At 44.4% G+C, this 13,251-nt stretch overlaps 2 protein-coding genes across 2 annotated transcripts in view; both read left to right on the plus strand.

The window, feature by feature from the left end:
• Positions 1-13,251, plus strand: part of LOC119484008 (multidrug resistance-associated protein 4-like) — a 221,378-nt gene that overhangs the window by 118,190 nt on the left and 89,937 nt on the right. The gene's annotated exons all lie outside the window — the stretch shown is intronic.
• On the plus strand, positions 15-7,009 carry pwp2h (PWP2 small subunit processome component). Its single transcript, XM_037761662.1, has 21 exons — positions 15-199; positions 988-1,100; positions 1,303-1,397; positions 1,487-1,586; positions 1,991-2,134; positions 2,213-2,348; positions 2,426-2,658; positions 3,038-3,181; positions 3,335-3,405; positions 3,675-3,811; positions 3,913-4,061; positions 4,181-4,328; positions 4,417-4,567; positions 4,800-4,980; positions 5,080-5,227; positions 5,309-5,417; positions 5,614-5,679; positions 5,990-6,208; positions 6,290-6,440; positions 6,530-6,604; positions 6,696-7,009. The coding sequence occupies exons 1-21, from the start codon at positions 182-184 to the stop codon at positions 6,874-6,876; spliced, it is 2,769 nt and encodes a 922-aa protein (XP_037617590.1). The 5' UTR covers positions 15-181; the 3' UTR covers positions 6,877-7,009.

A 13,251-nucleotide genomic window follows, 5' to 3' on the forward strand; every position in this document is an offset into this window, starting at 1 on the left:
GTGTTTTGACTGAAACTCTCATCTCGGACCGGATGTGTCAAGTGTCAACAAACACGTGTGGAGCAGTGGAGGAAGAAGCATGTGTAACATCAGCCCTATATTTACTATTTACACTTCTACAGAGAAAAACGAAGACCTAAAAAGAAGATAAATGCGTGAAGTTTAAAGGAAATACAGTAAAATGAAGTTTGCTTATAGGGTAAGTACATCTATATCTGCTGAGTGTTATGGGAGAGAACTCCAAACCAAACTCCATTCAAAAAATGATCAATTTAGTATGTCATTTCATATTGGTGAAGGTAAACAGTCATGTAGCACAATAAGACTTTTTATTATTAGGTATTAGCATTCACGCTAACGTTCGGCTGCATTTAATGGTGTATATCGTTATTACATGGGCTCTCCTAATTAAAATATCTTATATTAATAACATTTCAATGAAGTCCTAAGTTAACCCGAACATGTTACTTTTGTTTTGTTAACAGGTTGAAGTCATTTTATTTATCTATTTATATATTCTTACCTGCTTGTAAGCAAGATGCTGTTAAATTCCCACTTTTTTGAATGGAGTTTGGTGTGAAGTTTCTCTCCTTAGATGCACAGAGGACTCCACAACCAGCACTGCTCCCAGTAGACCACTTACACACCAAAAAACTGATAATAACCTGATATTTTCAGGTGTAATTTCATTCATTCATTCTCACTGTGCAATATCATTTTCCACTTGTGCAATTTTGTTAATAGTCTGTTTATTGTCAATACTGTATATACTGCTCCTATTTTATACTTCCTTCTATTTAAATGGTTCATATTTTGTTGCACTTTGTTTAGCTCTTTTTTACTGTGTTAGCTGATGCATCTTGTTTTTTGCACTATCCCCTTTGCTGCTGTACACTGCACATCTCCCCACTGCAGGACTAATAAAGGAATATCTGATCTTATCTTATGAGTGATTTAATAAAGAAAACCTCTGTCTCTTCATTGTAGTTTTCCAATCTGCTCGGAGCAGTCTATCGTCAGGGAAACTTGAGTTTCTCTAAAGATGGCAACGCTGTGATCAGTCCGGTTGGAAACAGAGTCTCTGTCTTCGACCTGAAGAAGTAAGTCATGATTAAATACATGATAACATGAGGAATTGTTCATGCTGATATATGCATGGTGTTTCGGACTAGTCTTGCTTTTATATGACAATTGGATGCTCTGCAGAAGCCCTGCCTGCAAATCTAGTTGCAAGAGATTAAATAATGCATGAATTAACAGGTGATCTTGGTAAATAAAAGTTGTTTCTTCTCTGTCCTCTAGCAACACATCTGAGACATTACCCATCTCCACAACAAAAAACATAACCTGTGTGGGTCTCTCTCCTGATGGAAACCTAGCAGTCGTGGTGGATGAAGGTAAGATAAAACTTTTTCTTATGTGTGAATTCAAGAGTTTGTGTCCTGTTGCAAAAAAAACAAAACACAAATCCAAATATGTCACACAGATGGCGCTGCGTTGCTGGTCAGTCTCGTCACCAGAGCCGTCCTTCATCATTTCCACTTTCACAAGCCTGTCAGCAGCATCCGCTTCTCACCTGATGGCAGGTACGTCTGATGAACTAAATTAATAAGCCAGAATAAAAAATAAGTAAATAAATGACTTGGTAAATAAATTAACCAAAAATAAATATAAGAATTAATTAATTGATGAAATTAGACATAAATATATTTATATATATTTAATTTGCTTCTTTATTTATTTATCTTTGTATTACTTCCACTATTTATCTAATCTTCTATGAAATTCCCCCTTTTATTATAAATTTATGTTACATTTTATTAATTAATTAATGCCTACATTTATTTTTAATATTGTTTTTATGGTTCATTTAATGGCATATATATTTATATATTTGTTTATTTTTGTAGTTTCCGTCCTCCATAGTGGGACAGTAACCTGGAATCAAACAAAAACGATGCTGAGCTTTGACGTGTTTGTTCCTTCTCAGGAAGTTTGTTGTGACGAAGGACAACGTAGCTCTGATGTACCACGCTCCTGGAAAGCAGCGCGAGTACAACGCCTTCGTGTTGGACAAGAGCTACTACGGCCCCTACGATGAGACCACCTGCATCGACTGGACGGACGACTCCAAGTGAGTAAAAGTTTATTAGACACACAAAAAGCCTGTAACTGAGAAGAAATGCATCATGGTTGTGATGTTATGCTTCAGGTGTTTTGTGGTGGGCAGCAAAGACATGTCAACGTGGGTGTTTGGTGCCGAGCGCTGGGCCAACCTCATCTACTACTCCCTGGGTGGACACAAGGACGTCATCGTGGGCTGCTTCTTTGAGAAGGACAGCCTGGATGTGAGTTACCTTTCACTGTTAGCATAATAATTAAAAAGAAAGAGACTCTGATGAGTGTTTTGTTCCTGTGTTGTCAGCTGTACACGGTGAGCCAGGACGGGACGCTGTGTGTCTGGGAGAGCGACACCGAGCTGGACGGCCTTGTCCTCACGAAGAGCCGGGACAAACCCAAGCCCCAGAGGCAGGGGGACGAAGAGGAGGAGGAGGAGGATGTGGAGGACAAAGAGGAGGGAGAGGTCATCAGAGGGAAAGCTGAAGCTCCTAAAGAGAAGGAGAAGACCAAAAACGTTCGATACAAGCAGATGAGCAAGTAAGATGCATCTTCCTTTTCTTTACTTCTCAAAAGCAAATAGCCAGTTTGTCATTCCAATCTCTCAGCCAGAAGTCCTTCCAACAACACTGTAATGTTCATTCTTTGACACTTTGAGTGGCAATTATCCCGCTCTCCATTAGGCTTTTGGCTCTTAACAAAGCTCTGGTTTGTTTGTCCCTTGGCTGCTCTAAAACTATGATGGCAGCATCAGCATTTGTAATAAAATCCGCAGGTGCTGCAGCTTTGAATCATTTTTTATTTTCAATTAAAGCGCCAGAAACTGCAAAATCTTCTTCCCTGACAAAGACAAAGTGAAGATAAACCAGATGATGAAGGATAAACTTTCTTTCTTTTCCTGTTGTCCCTGCTCTTGTAGACACTTCTTCAACAAGGAGGGGGATTTTAACAACTTGACAGCCGCCGCCTACCACAAGCCGACTCACATCCTGGTCACTGGTTTCGCCTCGGGAATCTTCCACCTGCACGAACTCCCAGAGTTTAACCTTATTCACTCCCTAAGGTGAGAGAATAGTTCAGTTTTTAGTTATGAGATTTTTAGTCGAGCACGCAGAAGAAAAAAAGACAGGACCTACTGACAGAGTAGATTTTAAAAAGCATTGTTTTCCCATTTAAGTGATGCTACCTTTGTTTATTTGAATGCTTCTCCTTCCAGTATTTCAGACCAGAGAATCTCCTCAGTATCTATAAACAGCACTGGAGACTGGATCGGCTTCGGCTGCTCAGGTAAGAAGTCTTATTATGTTTCTTTTATATATATTTTTTAATTAATTAAGTACCTGTTTTTGTTTTTTATGGCGCTTTCACAAGCCAACATTTAGCAGCTCTTCGTATACGCCCTTCAGTGACTTATTTTTTATTAATTTGGTCCGCTTTAATTTGTGCACTGTAAAAGCGAATCAGACTAAATAGAAAACGAACCAAAAGTTTCGGACTTGCCAAACGGACTTTGGCTTGTGAAAGCAACCTTAAAAATGTAAGTGTTGTTGTTTCAGGGATGGGTCAGCTGCTGGTGTGGGAGTGGCAGAGCGAGTCGTACGTCTTCAAGCAGCAGGGACACTTCAACAACATGGCGGCGCTGGCGTACTCACCAGACGGACAGTACATCGCAACAGGAGGCGACGACGGCAAAGTGAGCGCTCAACACTCCCTACATTTTAATTTCAGGGGGATTGAAAATGAAATGTGTTTGTGTCGGAGATCCAGATCCAGACTGTGGTTTCATCTCCGCAGGTCAAAGTGTGGAACACCAACAGCGGCCTCTGCTTCGTCACCTTCACAGAGCACACCAGCAGCGTCACCAAAGTCACCTTCACTTCCAGCGGCTTCGTCATCGTCAGCGCTTCTCTGGACGGGACGGTCAGAGCGTTCGACCTGCACAGGTAGGTGACTTACGCTGAAGCTGGTTGACTTCCAACATTTGATGGAGACGGAACAGAAATGTCTTTGTGTCTAAAGAGAAATGACTTTTAAATGTGTGTGTACGTTTTATTTATTACAGGTACAGAAACTTCAGGACGTTCACTTCGCCGCGTCCCGCTCAGTTCTCCTCCCTCGCTGTAGACATGAGCGGAGAGCTGGTGAGCGCCGGAGCCCAGGATTCCTTTGAGATCTTCTTGTGGTCCATGCAGACCGGCCGACTGCTGGAGGTAGGAACATAATGACACATATTAATATTAATGTGTGTTTAAATCCGCTCTTATTCACCCCGCCTGCCTCCTCCCTGTGGTTGATCAGGTCCTCGGAGGTCACGAGGGTCCGGTGAGCTACCTGTGTTTCAGCCCGGTCCAGTCCATCCTGGCCAGCGCCTCGTGGGATCGCACCGTCCGGCTGTGGGACATGTTGGACAGCTGGCAGGTCAAAGAAACACTTCCCCTCTCCTCTGATGGTAAATACAGTTTTTATACGGCCACTACATGTTTTTAAAAAAGAAAGAGAGAGAGTAAGAGCGTTAACGAGCTGAGAGCACGAGTAACACTTATTGTTTTTGATTTAAAATTACCAGAACATTCAAAATCTGGTTCATGGTGGACTTTAATTGTAAACCGTGGAACTGAAAACTGAAAAGCAACTGCCGTCTTTTGCGATGGATATTGTAGAGTCATTTGTTTTGTCCTCAGGTTTGTCAGTGACGTATCGCCCTGATGGTCAGGAGTTGGCCGTGGCCACTCTGAACGGAGAGATCTCTTTCTGGAACCCACAAACAGCCACACAAACCGGCTCCGTGGCCGGACGCCATGACCTGGAGACGGGCCGCAAAGAGACGGATAAAATCACAGCCAAGCAGTCCGCAAAGGGCAAGTGAGTGAGAGAAGTGAACGTGGTCCAAACCACAGAGGGGAAGTCTGATCTGATGGCTTTTTGTGGAGTTTATGATTCAGGTTGTGTTTCCTCCTTCAGGTCCTTCACGTCGCTGTGCTACTCGGCGGACGGGGAGTCGATCCTGGCGGGAGGCCAGTCCAAGATGGTCTGCATCTACAACGTCAAGGAGCAGATGCTCATGAAGAAGTTTGAGATTTCCTGCAACCTGTCCTTCGACGCCATGGAGGTACGGCCTCGCCTTCAGCTCAGCAATTACAAACTTGGTCGTTGAATGTCACTAAATGTCGTGTTCCTACGTTGCCTTCAGGAGTTCCTGGACCGACGGAAGATGACCGAGTTCGGCAGCCTGGCTCTGGTGGACGAGGGAGCTGGAGACGGGGATGGGGTCAACATCAGTCTCCCTGGAGTCAGGAGAGGTACGACGCTCACTTCAACACAATGACCAGCTGTCATTAAAGGGACTGTTTGTAAGAATTAGAAATTGCTTGTTAACAGAGACACCTGTGGCTGTTAAGTCAACGAAAGCCAGTGTCCTGTTGCTCGCGCGTGTTGCTTAGCTGTGCTTAGTTTGGAAATAACTGAATTCTGATTTCTTTCTGTGCCTCTTTCCAGGTGATATGAGTTCTCGACACTTCAAGCCAGAGATCAGAGTGAGCTCGCTGCGGTTCTCCCCCACCGGTAGGTCGGCTTTATCAAGTTTTGTGAGCAGGACAAAGGAGATAAAAATGTTGCTCATGTTTTGGAAATATGAACGTAAACATTTTGCAAAAGTTGAAAAATTATGTTTTTGGTCTTTCGGTCCTTCAACTTTTATGCAGATTCCCAGTTCCCTCTCATTCCCTCTGACTTTAATACGCAATTGTCCAACAAGTTGAGGAAGGAAAGGAAACCCATAATGGTCACATTCCATCCTGTAATTTGTTTTCATGTTTAGAAGACAATGCGAGGGGAAACTGGTGTTTAATAAACTGGTTTTGTGTCTTCTCAGGTCGTAGCTGGGCGGCCACCACCACAGAGGGCCTGCTGGTCTACTCCCTCGATGGATCTCTGGTCTTTGACCCCTACGACCTCGACCTGGACGTGACGCCGGTCAGCATACGTAAGCAGCTGCGGCTTCAGGAGTGGGCGCCAGCCATCGTCCTGGCGTTTAGACTCAACGAAAACGCCCTCAAGCAGGAAGTGCTGGAAACGGTGCCGCACGAGCAGAGTGAGTGAATTTTCACATATTAGTTAATAATAATTACTACCTCTAGAAGTGATGAATGATAAAGGATCGTTTGTGTTCCAGTCCCAGTGGTTTGTGGCTCTCTTCCTGACGTTTACGTCGAGAAGCTGCTGGGCTTCGTGGCGGCGAGTTTGGAGAAGTCGGGTCACCTGCAGTTCTACATGATGTGGGCCAAGAGCCTGCTCATGCTGCACGGACAGAAGCTCAAGAACAGGTCGGCTCCCGCTCCCTTATTCTGTTTCTATTCATTAGTTTTGTCTGTTTCTATAGAATTGTGAGTGATTATGTTTATCTGGTGTGCAGGTCAGGAGCCATACTGCCCACACTACAGGCGCTGCAGAAGAGCATCCAGAGACACTTTGACAGTCTGTCCAAACTGTAAGTCTCAACATTTTGGCAACATCAACCCCCACTGTCTCACAATGAGCTGAATCACAGTTCATTAATCAGAATCTCTTTCTTTGTCCAGGTGCGACTTTAACATGTATAACATTCGCTACGCGACGGCCCTGTCGAAGCAGAGGGGCATAAAGAGAGCAGCTGAGGAGGACATTGGGGACCAGGAGGAGGAGGAGGTGGAGGAGGATGATGAAGAGCAGGCTGAGGAGATGAGCGTGGCCTCCCTGGAGGATGCAGAGTTGATGCTGTAGGCCTGAACCCATCCAGATATCACAGCAAATGGAGAACATTAATGATGGACTCTAAAAGCAAACAGATTTTTGTCTACTTCAGAAAACATTAGGATTGTAAACAGTTTTTTTTTATTAAATACATGTAAATGTGCATATTTTTATGCTTTCTTTGGCCTGCATTCAGTTTGGTTAAAGGTCCTGCACACACAGGTGATTCCAGCGGGATCTACGCGCCCCAAAGGTGAATAAACAAGCCACTGAAGACGCATGTGGAGACGTATTTTAATGCCAGGTGTGAACAGACGTACTTAAAGCTGTCCACTTGCTATCGGATCACTGAGGACGCATGTTAATACCAGGTGTGAACAATCTCAGGACTTGATTGATCACTCCCCTGTCAGTTTTATTACACTTATTGTGACCTCATGTACCCGCCAGCATAGCTCCGTCCACATTTTAACACGTGTGTGGTGAAGGAACTGGCCTTCTACCTCCGAGAGGTCAAGGCCCAGTTACGTGTTGGTTAATCTTGTGTGACAAAGAGATTTTCCAAACAGACGGGTTAAAGCATAATAATACAATTTATTCCGAACAATCAATGTTGCATAAGTAAAAATAAAAGAGTTTACAGAATTCTGGATCCAATCTACGTGTCCCTGACAACATACAGTGCATGGGTCAGTTCGCGAAGTCTGGACCCCGAGCTATCCCTGATCCAGCGTTTTTATAGTTTACACAATATCAATAGTCATGAGCTTATGGCACGTGATGTTTTTGCTGCATATCTTCTTCTTTGTTTCTCCTTCTGACTCCTTTCTCTCCTTGACCTTGCAAAAAGAACAGAACGTGCATCCTCCCTGTCCTCGCAAACACTTCATGCACAACAAATCCAACAATCAGGTTATTTCAGGTCATTGTAAGCACTTTTGTACATAATAAATCCAACAGACCCTCTTTTGAACTTAACTAAGTTCACCTACAGATAATGTTACATACAGATATATTTATTATAAGCATAGATAATGTTACGTACAGATGTATTAATTATAAGCATCATCACACAACCTCTTCAGGATCAACATCTTCACTATCCCCCACCATTTCCAGGAGACCCTGTCTCTCAGCTTGGAACATGGCCATCTGATAAGAAGGAGGTGCATCCGGATGCTTTCGTTGCACAGCAGAAATAATCACGCTCAGTGAGGTGGCGAATACATGGAATACAGCAACAACCGCATAATACTAAGCATGCACACACAGCAAGGATTGAGGAGAATAGAGATACCACCATGGACTTCCATTTCCCAAAGGTACGGTCTAACCAGTCGTTAATGGGGCTGTTGATACCTGAGTCATCGTGCATCGATTCAGACAGCGTCCGGAGCCCCTCTAGCGCCTTAGTTACAGTCCCATCCGGCGCTGTATTATTAGGGATGAAAATACAACATGAGTCTTGGAACATTGAGCATACACCGCCTTTCTCTGCCAGCAGCATATCTAATGCCATTCTATTTTGGATCACCATCAGTGACGTAGGAGCCATTTGTTCAGCTAGTCCGGCAATTGCATCACGGGTTAGATTAGTCAAACGGAGAACATTATAGTGGATGTAGTTAATGCGGTCAACATTTTTGTTAGGAGTGATAGGGATCAGAGCACTTATTATAGGTATGTTTTCAAAACCTGCAGCTATTTGGTCAGCTAGTTTATATTCATTAGGGAAGCTACCTCACTACATCATTCTTTATAATCTTGGTTTAGCCTTCCCCCCCCTTGTAGCCCACTCCTTCCACCCTGCTTCTGAGTGAAAGCATTGTCTATTGTTAAAGAGTTACTTGCGATTAGCCAGTTTTAGCAGAGTGCAGAGGCGAGGATGATAAGTAATGTATCTAAACTAGTACAGTCTGTGCTTTCCCAGGTTATTCAGATTTATCTGAGTACACAAATTCTACACAAGGGTCATGGTATTTTCTCTCACATTCCCTAAAACATTTAAAATACATGACAAATCACATGAAGAAAGTTTGTACAGAAGAACGAGGACAAGAGAGGTAAACACAGATACTACAACAAACGCCACTAGCAGTTTGCCGCACTGCATGATGCTTCTAGTTTGTTTTCCTGCGTGCAACTGAAAAACTTTTATCTGGGTGGTCCTATTTTATACTGGTTTGGGAAAGGAAGTGAAATTTCTCTCTGGTGGATTCTCCCCACCCCTGGTTTCTCTTTTTATCTATTTTTATCTATTTTTGTCTATTTTAGCATTTATTCTAAGCAACAATTTTTAATACAATGTGATATATAATGTTTTTCAAAAACCACCTAGATGAGTCCACCTAAACAACCATGTTAGCCTGATTTAACTGTAAATACAGGCAAGACCTTGTAACCTTCTTTCCCTTATGTGTATCTCATCACAGTCACAGTTTATACAGTATATGAAAAATAAAAAATTATACGTGACCCTCTTTTCACATAGCCTGGGCTCCTTGTGGGGCTGCCTCCTCTGCTTCAGGTCCTGTCCTGCTGCTGGAGCACTGTGTTAGGTGCCACCAGTTGAGTCCTTTTCCTGCGAGCTGCACAGCTGTTGCAGTTCTGGCCAGAACCTTGTGTGGGCCTGTCCAACGTGGCTCCGACCACTTCCTCTTTAACACCTTCAACCAAAGGTGTTCCGGGGGTCCGGGGTCAGGTCCTGGAACGTCCTCTGTGACAGGGGTGACAGGTTTGTCACCTGTATAGGAGAGAGCTGACACAAGAGCATTAACCTTCAAATAGTATGGTCTGTAACCGAGGTCAGGAAGGGGAGAGGGGTTTTGGGACGGCCCTGGGAAAGGTCGGCCACACGGGCTGGGGTGAGCATTGAGAGAGCAGAGTGGGGGTTCGGTACTGGTGTAACAGGAGTCAAAACCAGCTCATTGATGGCTCTTAAATCATGAGCCATTCTGTATGAGCCGGAGGGTTTGATTACTGGCAAAATGGGAGTATTCCACTGAGAGTAAGATTTTCTTAATACTCCCGCCTTTATCAGTCCTTCAATCGTAGGGGAGATACCCTGGGCTGCTTCCACTTTATGCTTATACTGAGGTCTCCAGATAGGGCAGTAAGTATTCATCTCGAAAGTTACCGGTTCCATGCTGCACCTGCCAACATCAAAGCTGCCCTTTTAGTAGAAACTGGAAGGAGGAAAGCTGCCCTTTTAGTAGAAACTGGAAGGAGGAAAGCTGCCCTTTTAGTAACGAAAACTGGAAGGAGGAAAGCTGCCCTTTTAGTGGCGTGTAAAACTAAAAGGAGGAAAGCTGCCCTTTTAGTAAAAACTGGAAGGAGGAAAGCTGCCCTTTTGGTGTTGAAAACTAGGAGGAGGAAAGCTGCCCTTTTAGTAAAAACTGGAAGGAGGAAAGCTGCCCTTTTGGTGTTGAAAGCTAGGAGGAGGAAAGCTGCCCTTTTAGTAGCGTGTAAAAATAGCTTGGAACGCCTGTATGAGTGTACATTAATAACTAGTATTCAGAGGAAAATTAAAACTTACTGTTGATACTGGGCCAACATCGCTGGAACATCAAAGTGTCCAGTAGAAGCTTATGTTGGTAGGATCACAGCGAGGGGCATAGCGACCCATTTACTCTGAATCTAGTTACTGCCATAAACTGAATAAACCTGTGTGAAATAGTACTGGACAGAATGGACGGAGAATTTGACAAAGACTGTGAGGAACGGGGTGGCTGTGGGCCTCCCCGTTTATCATTTGGACAGCAATGGGCTAAAGTCAAGACCAATGTAATCTGTACATTTGATCCCAAGACTAGAAATAAAGAGACTCAAGACCTAGATGAGTGGTATGACATGACAGTGAAGGAAGGGCATTTTCCAGCCACGGGAAGTGAAGCCAAATTCATGCCAGTGATGAGAGCATTAATACAGGTGGTTCATAGAAAGCTGCTACAAGCAAGACAAGACAAAGAAAAGGGACATATGTTTGTAAGGAGGAAATTGAGGAAGAAAGAAGACGAGTTGGCAAGTAAATTGGTAAAATATAATGTGATACAGATGGCTGCACTATCAGCCTTAGGCAGCCAGACGAAAGCCACCCACGCAAAAACCGCTGAAGCAAAACCACTAGTGAAACCCTCACCCAGTCCTAGCGCACCCCCACCACCAAACCCACATACTAGCCAGCCGCCGCATTACATGTCCCTCCATCAGCAGTACCCACCTGGCCCACATCACAACCCCCCTCCTTATCCTCCTCCTACCCCCAGTCCGGTACCAACCCCACAGGACAGTGAGTATACAAACAAAGTTATGGCACCATTGTTTCAAGTGTTAGGTGGTACTTTGGAACTAGAAGAGGAAATAGAAAAAGAACGAGGAGCAGGTTCAGCCTCAGAGGCGGGTAGTATGTCTGATGTAGCCAGAGAAATAGACAGGCTAAGGGAAGAACTGAGAGATCAGGCTAAACAGTACAGGTTAGGACAAGCCATGTTACCACCAGACTTGCGTAATGGAGGCGTAAGAGGGAGAGCTCAATCTACCCCTAAACCCCACACAGAGAGTCCAGACATAAGGGATTGGATGCAGAGAACTGAGAGAGACACAGAGAGATCCAGTGCAGAGTATCATGATGTCCACACTAGTGGAGAGGTAGATGAGGACACTGATGACGAGGCTAGTAGAGCAGTAGAGGAGGGTGATGATGATGAAGACGAAAACATTCCTATCACTATAGAGGGAACCATGAGAACGCACTCCAAAAGAGGGATACATAGGAGACGGGAGGGTGGGGACGAAGAGGCGAGACCATATACACCCCCCAAAACTAGGTCACATAAAGTTTATGGAAAGTACGAAGACAAAGGTGACAAACAGAGGAGTCAGTGTGTTGGCATGTTTCCCATTGTGGCCAAAAGCAACGGTAGAGACGAGTATCAGCCGTTCACCTTAGGTGACATTCAAGCACTGAGTGAGCTCCTCCCAGGAATTCAAGAGGGAGGCGGAGTGTGGCTCACGAGCCTGTATAACAAGACCCGAGGGAAGACTTTAGCTATGGGCGATCTCAGGGCTATTTTGGGTTTCTCGGTTTCGGACTGGGCACTGAAAGAATTAGAAGCAGCGGCCGGAACAGCCCAGGTGTTAGATAGGAGCCCCCTTAACCCCTACGCTACCTCCTACGGTAATGCTATTAGACAAAAGTATCCCATACCAGCGGGCAAGCTCCACAGCTTGGTGTTTAAGATTAAGAACGGGGAGAGTGGACGCACGTTCATAGAAAGAGCAAAGACAGAGTGGGCGGGGGCTACGGGGGTGAACCCAGATAAAGAATCACAGCAGCCTCTGTTCAGAATAGCTCTGTTAAAACATGCTCCGGAAGGAGTTAAGAGAAAGATGCAAGAGAATCCAGATATGGCAGGGGCAAAATCATCAAGATGGGAAACACATTTCTGCCATCATCAGGATGCAGAAACCAAGGAGGAGGAAGAGGAAAATGAGTCATTAAAAGAGATGGTAGCTCAGTTGACTAAATTACAGTTGGCAGATGCACGGACTCGTGCGACAGATAAGAAAAAGGGAGGGAAAGAGAAAGATACCCAGATGGCTCAAATTGTAACACCAGCTTCAGCCCCACCACAGAATCCTTATCCACTGCAGGGCCCGCCACAGGCTATGTATCAACCCCAGTATCATGTTCCTTACCAAGCTGCCCCATATCAGCAGCCCCCTTATCATGGAGGCCGGAATAGAAGCAGAGGGAGAGGAGGAAGCAGGGGGAGGGGGTATGCCCAACCAAAAGGAGGCAGTTGTAACATCTGCGGAAACCCGGATCACTGGGCACGTGACTGTCTTCAGAAACAACAACAGCAGATGAGAGGGCCTCCACAGCAGTCATATCAGCCAACAATACAGACTCCACCAAACCAACAGCTAGCTCCAATGCAGGCATACAGCGGGTACTCTGCGCAGGGACCTCCACCTGGTCCAGGTCATTGTAAGCACTTTTGTACATAATAAATCCAACAGTGGGTGTGCAGGGCCTCCTAAAGATTACGAAAGAAATATTAGATGTTGTAAAATACCTTTTATGGGCCATGCAGTTGAAGATACTTTGTAATAGACAACCAGAACCGGCATCCTTTGTATGTGAACCACCTCAACTGGATTCCCTCAATGCAAAGTAACATTAAACATTAGTGCTTTTAATGCCTTTGAAAATAGCACTGAACTCCATGATAATATTGTGCATATTCAAGATTCAAGATTCAAGATGTTTATTGTCACGCCGGTTATACAAATACAATCGTGTGAATGCTTTTTTCTGGGAAGCTCCATTAAAAATAATAAGTTACATTATTTACTTTATTATTATTATTACAATTATAAAAGGAAATACTTTGTACAAAGGCA

Source organism: Sebastes umbrosus, chromosome 24, assembly GCF_015220745.1.
Source record: "Sebastes umbrosus isolate fSebUmb1 chromosome 24, fSebUmb1.pri, whole genome shotgun sequence".
Taxonomy (NCBI): Eukaryota; Metazoa; Chordata; class Actinopteri; order Perciformes; family Sebastidae; genus Sebastes; species Sebastes umbrosus.

Excerpts from the sequence above, each read along its gene's own strand:
- pwp2h (XM_037761662.1), top strand. Across the intron at positions 3,406-3,674 it reads GATCGGCTTCGGCTGCTCAG|GGATGGGTCAGCTGCTGGTG; the intron begins GTAAGAAGTCTT and ends TTGTTGTTTCAG. Across the intron at positions 5,418-5,613 it reads TCTCCCTGGAGTCAGGAGAG|GTGATATGAGTTCTCGACAC; the intron begins GTACGACGCTCA and ends GCCTCTTTCCAG.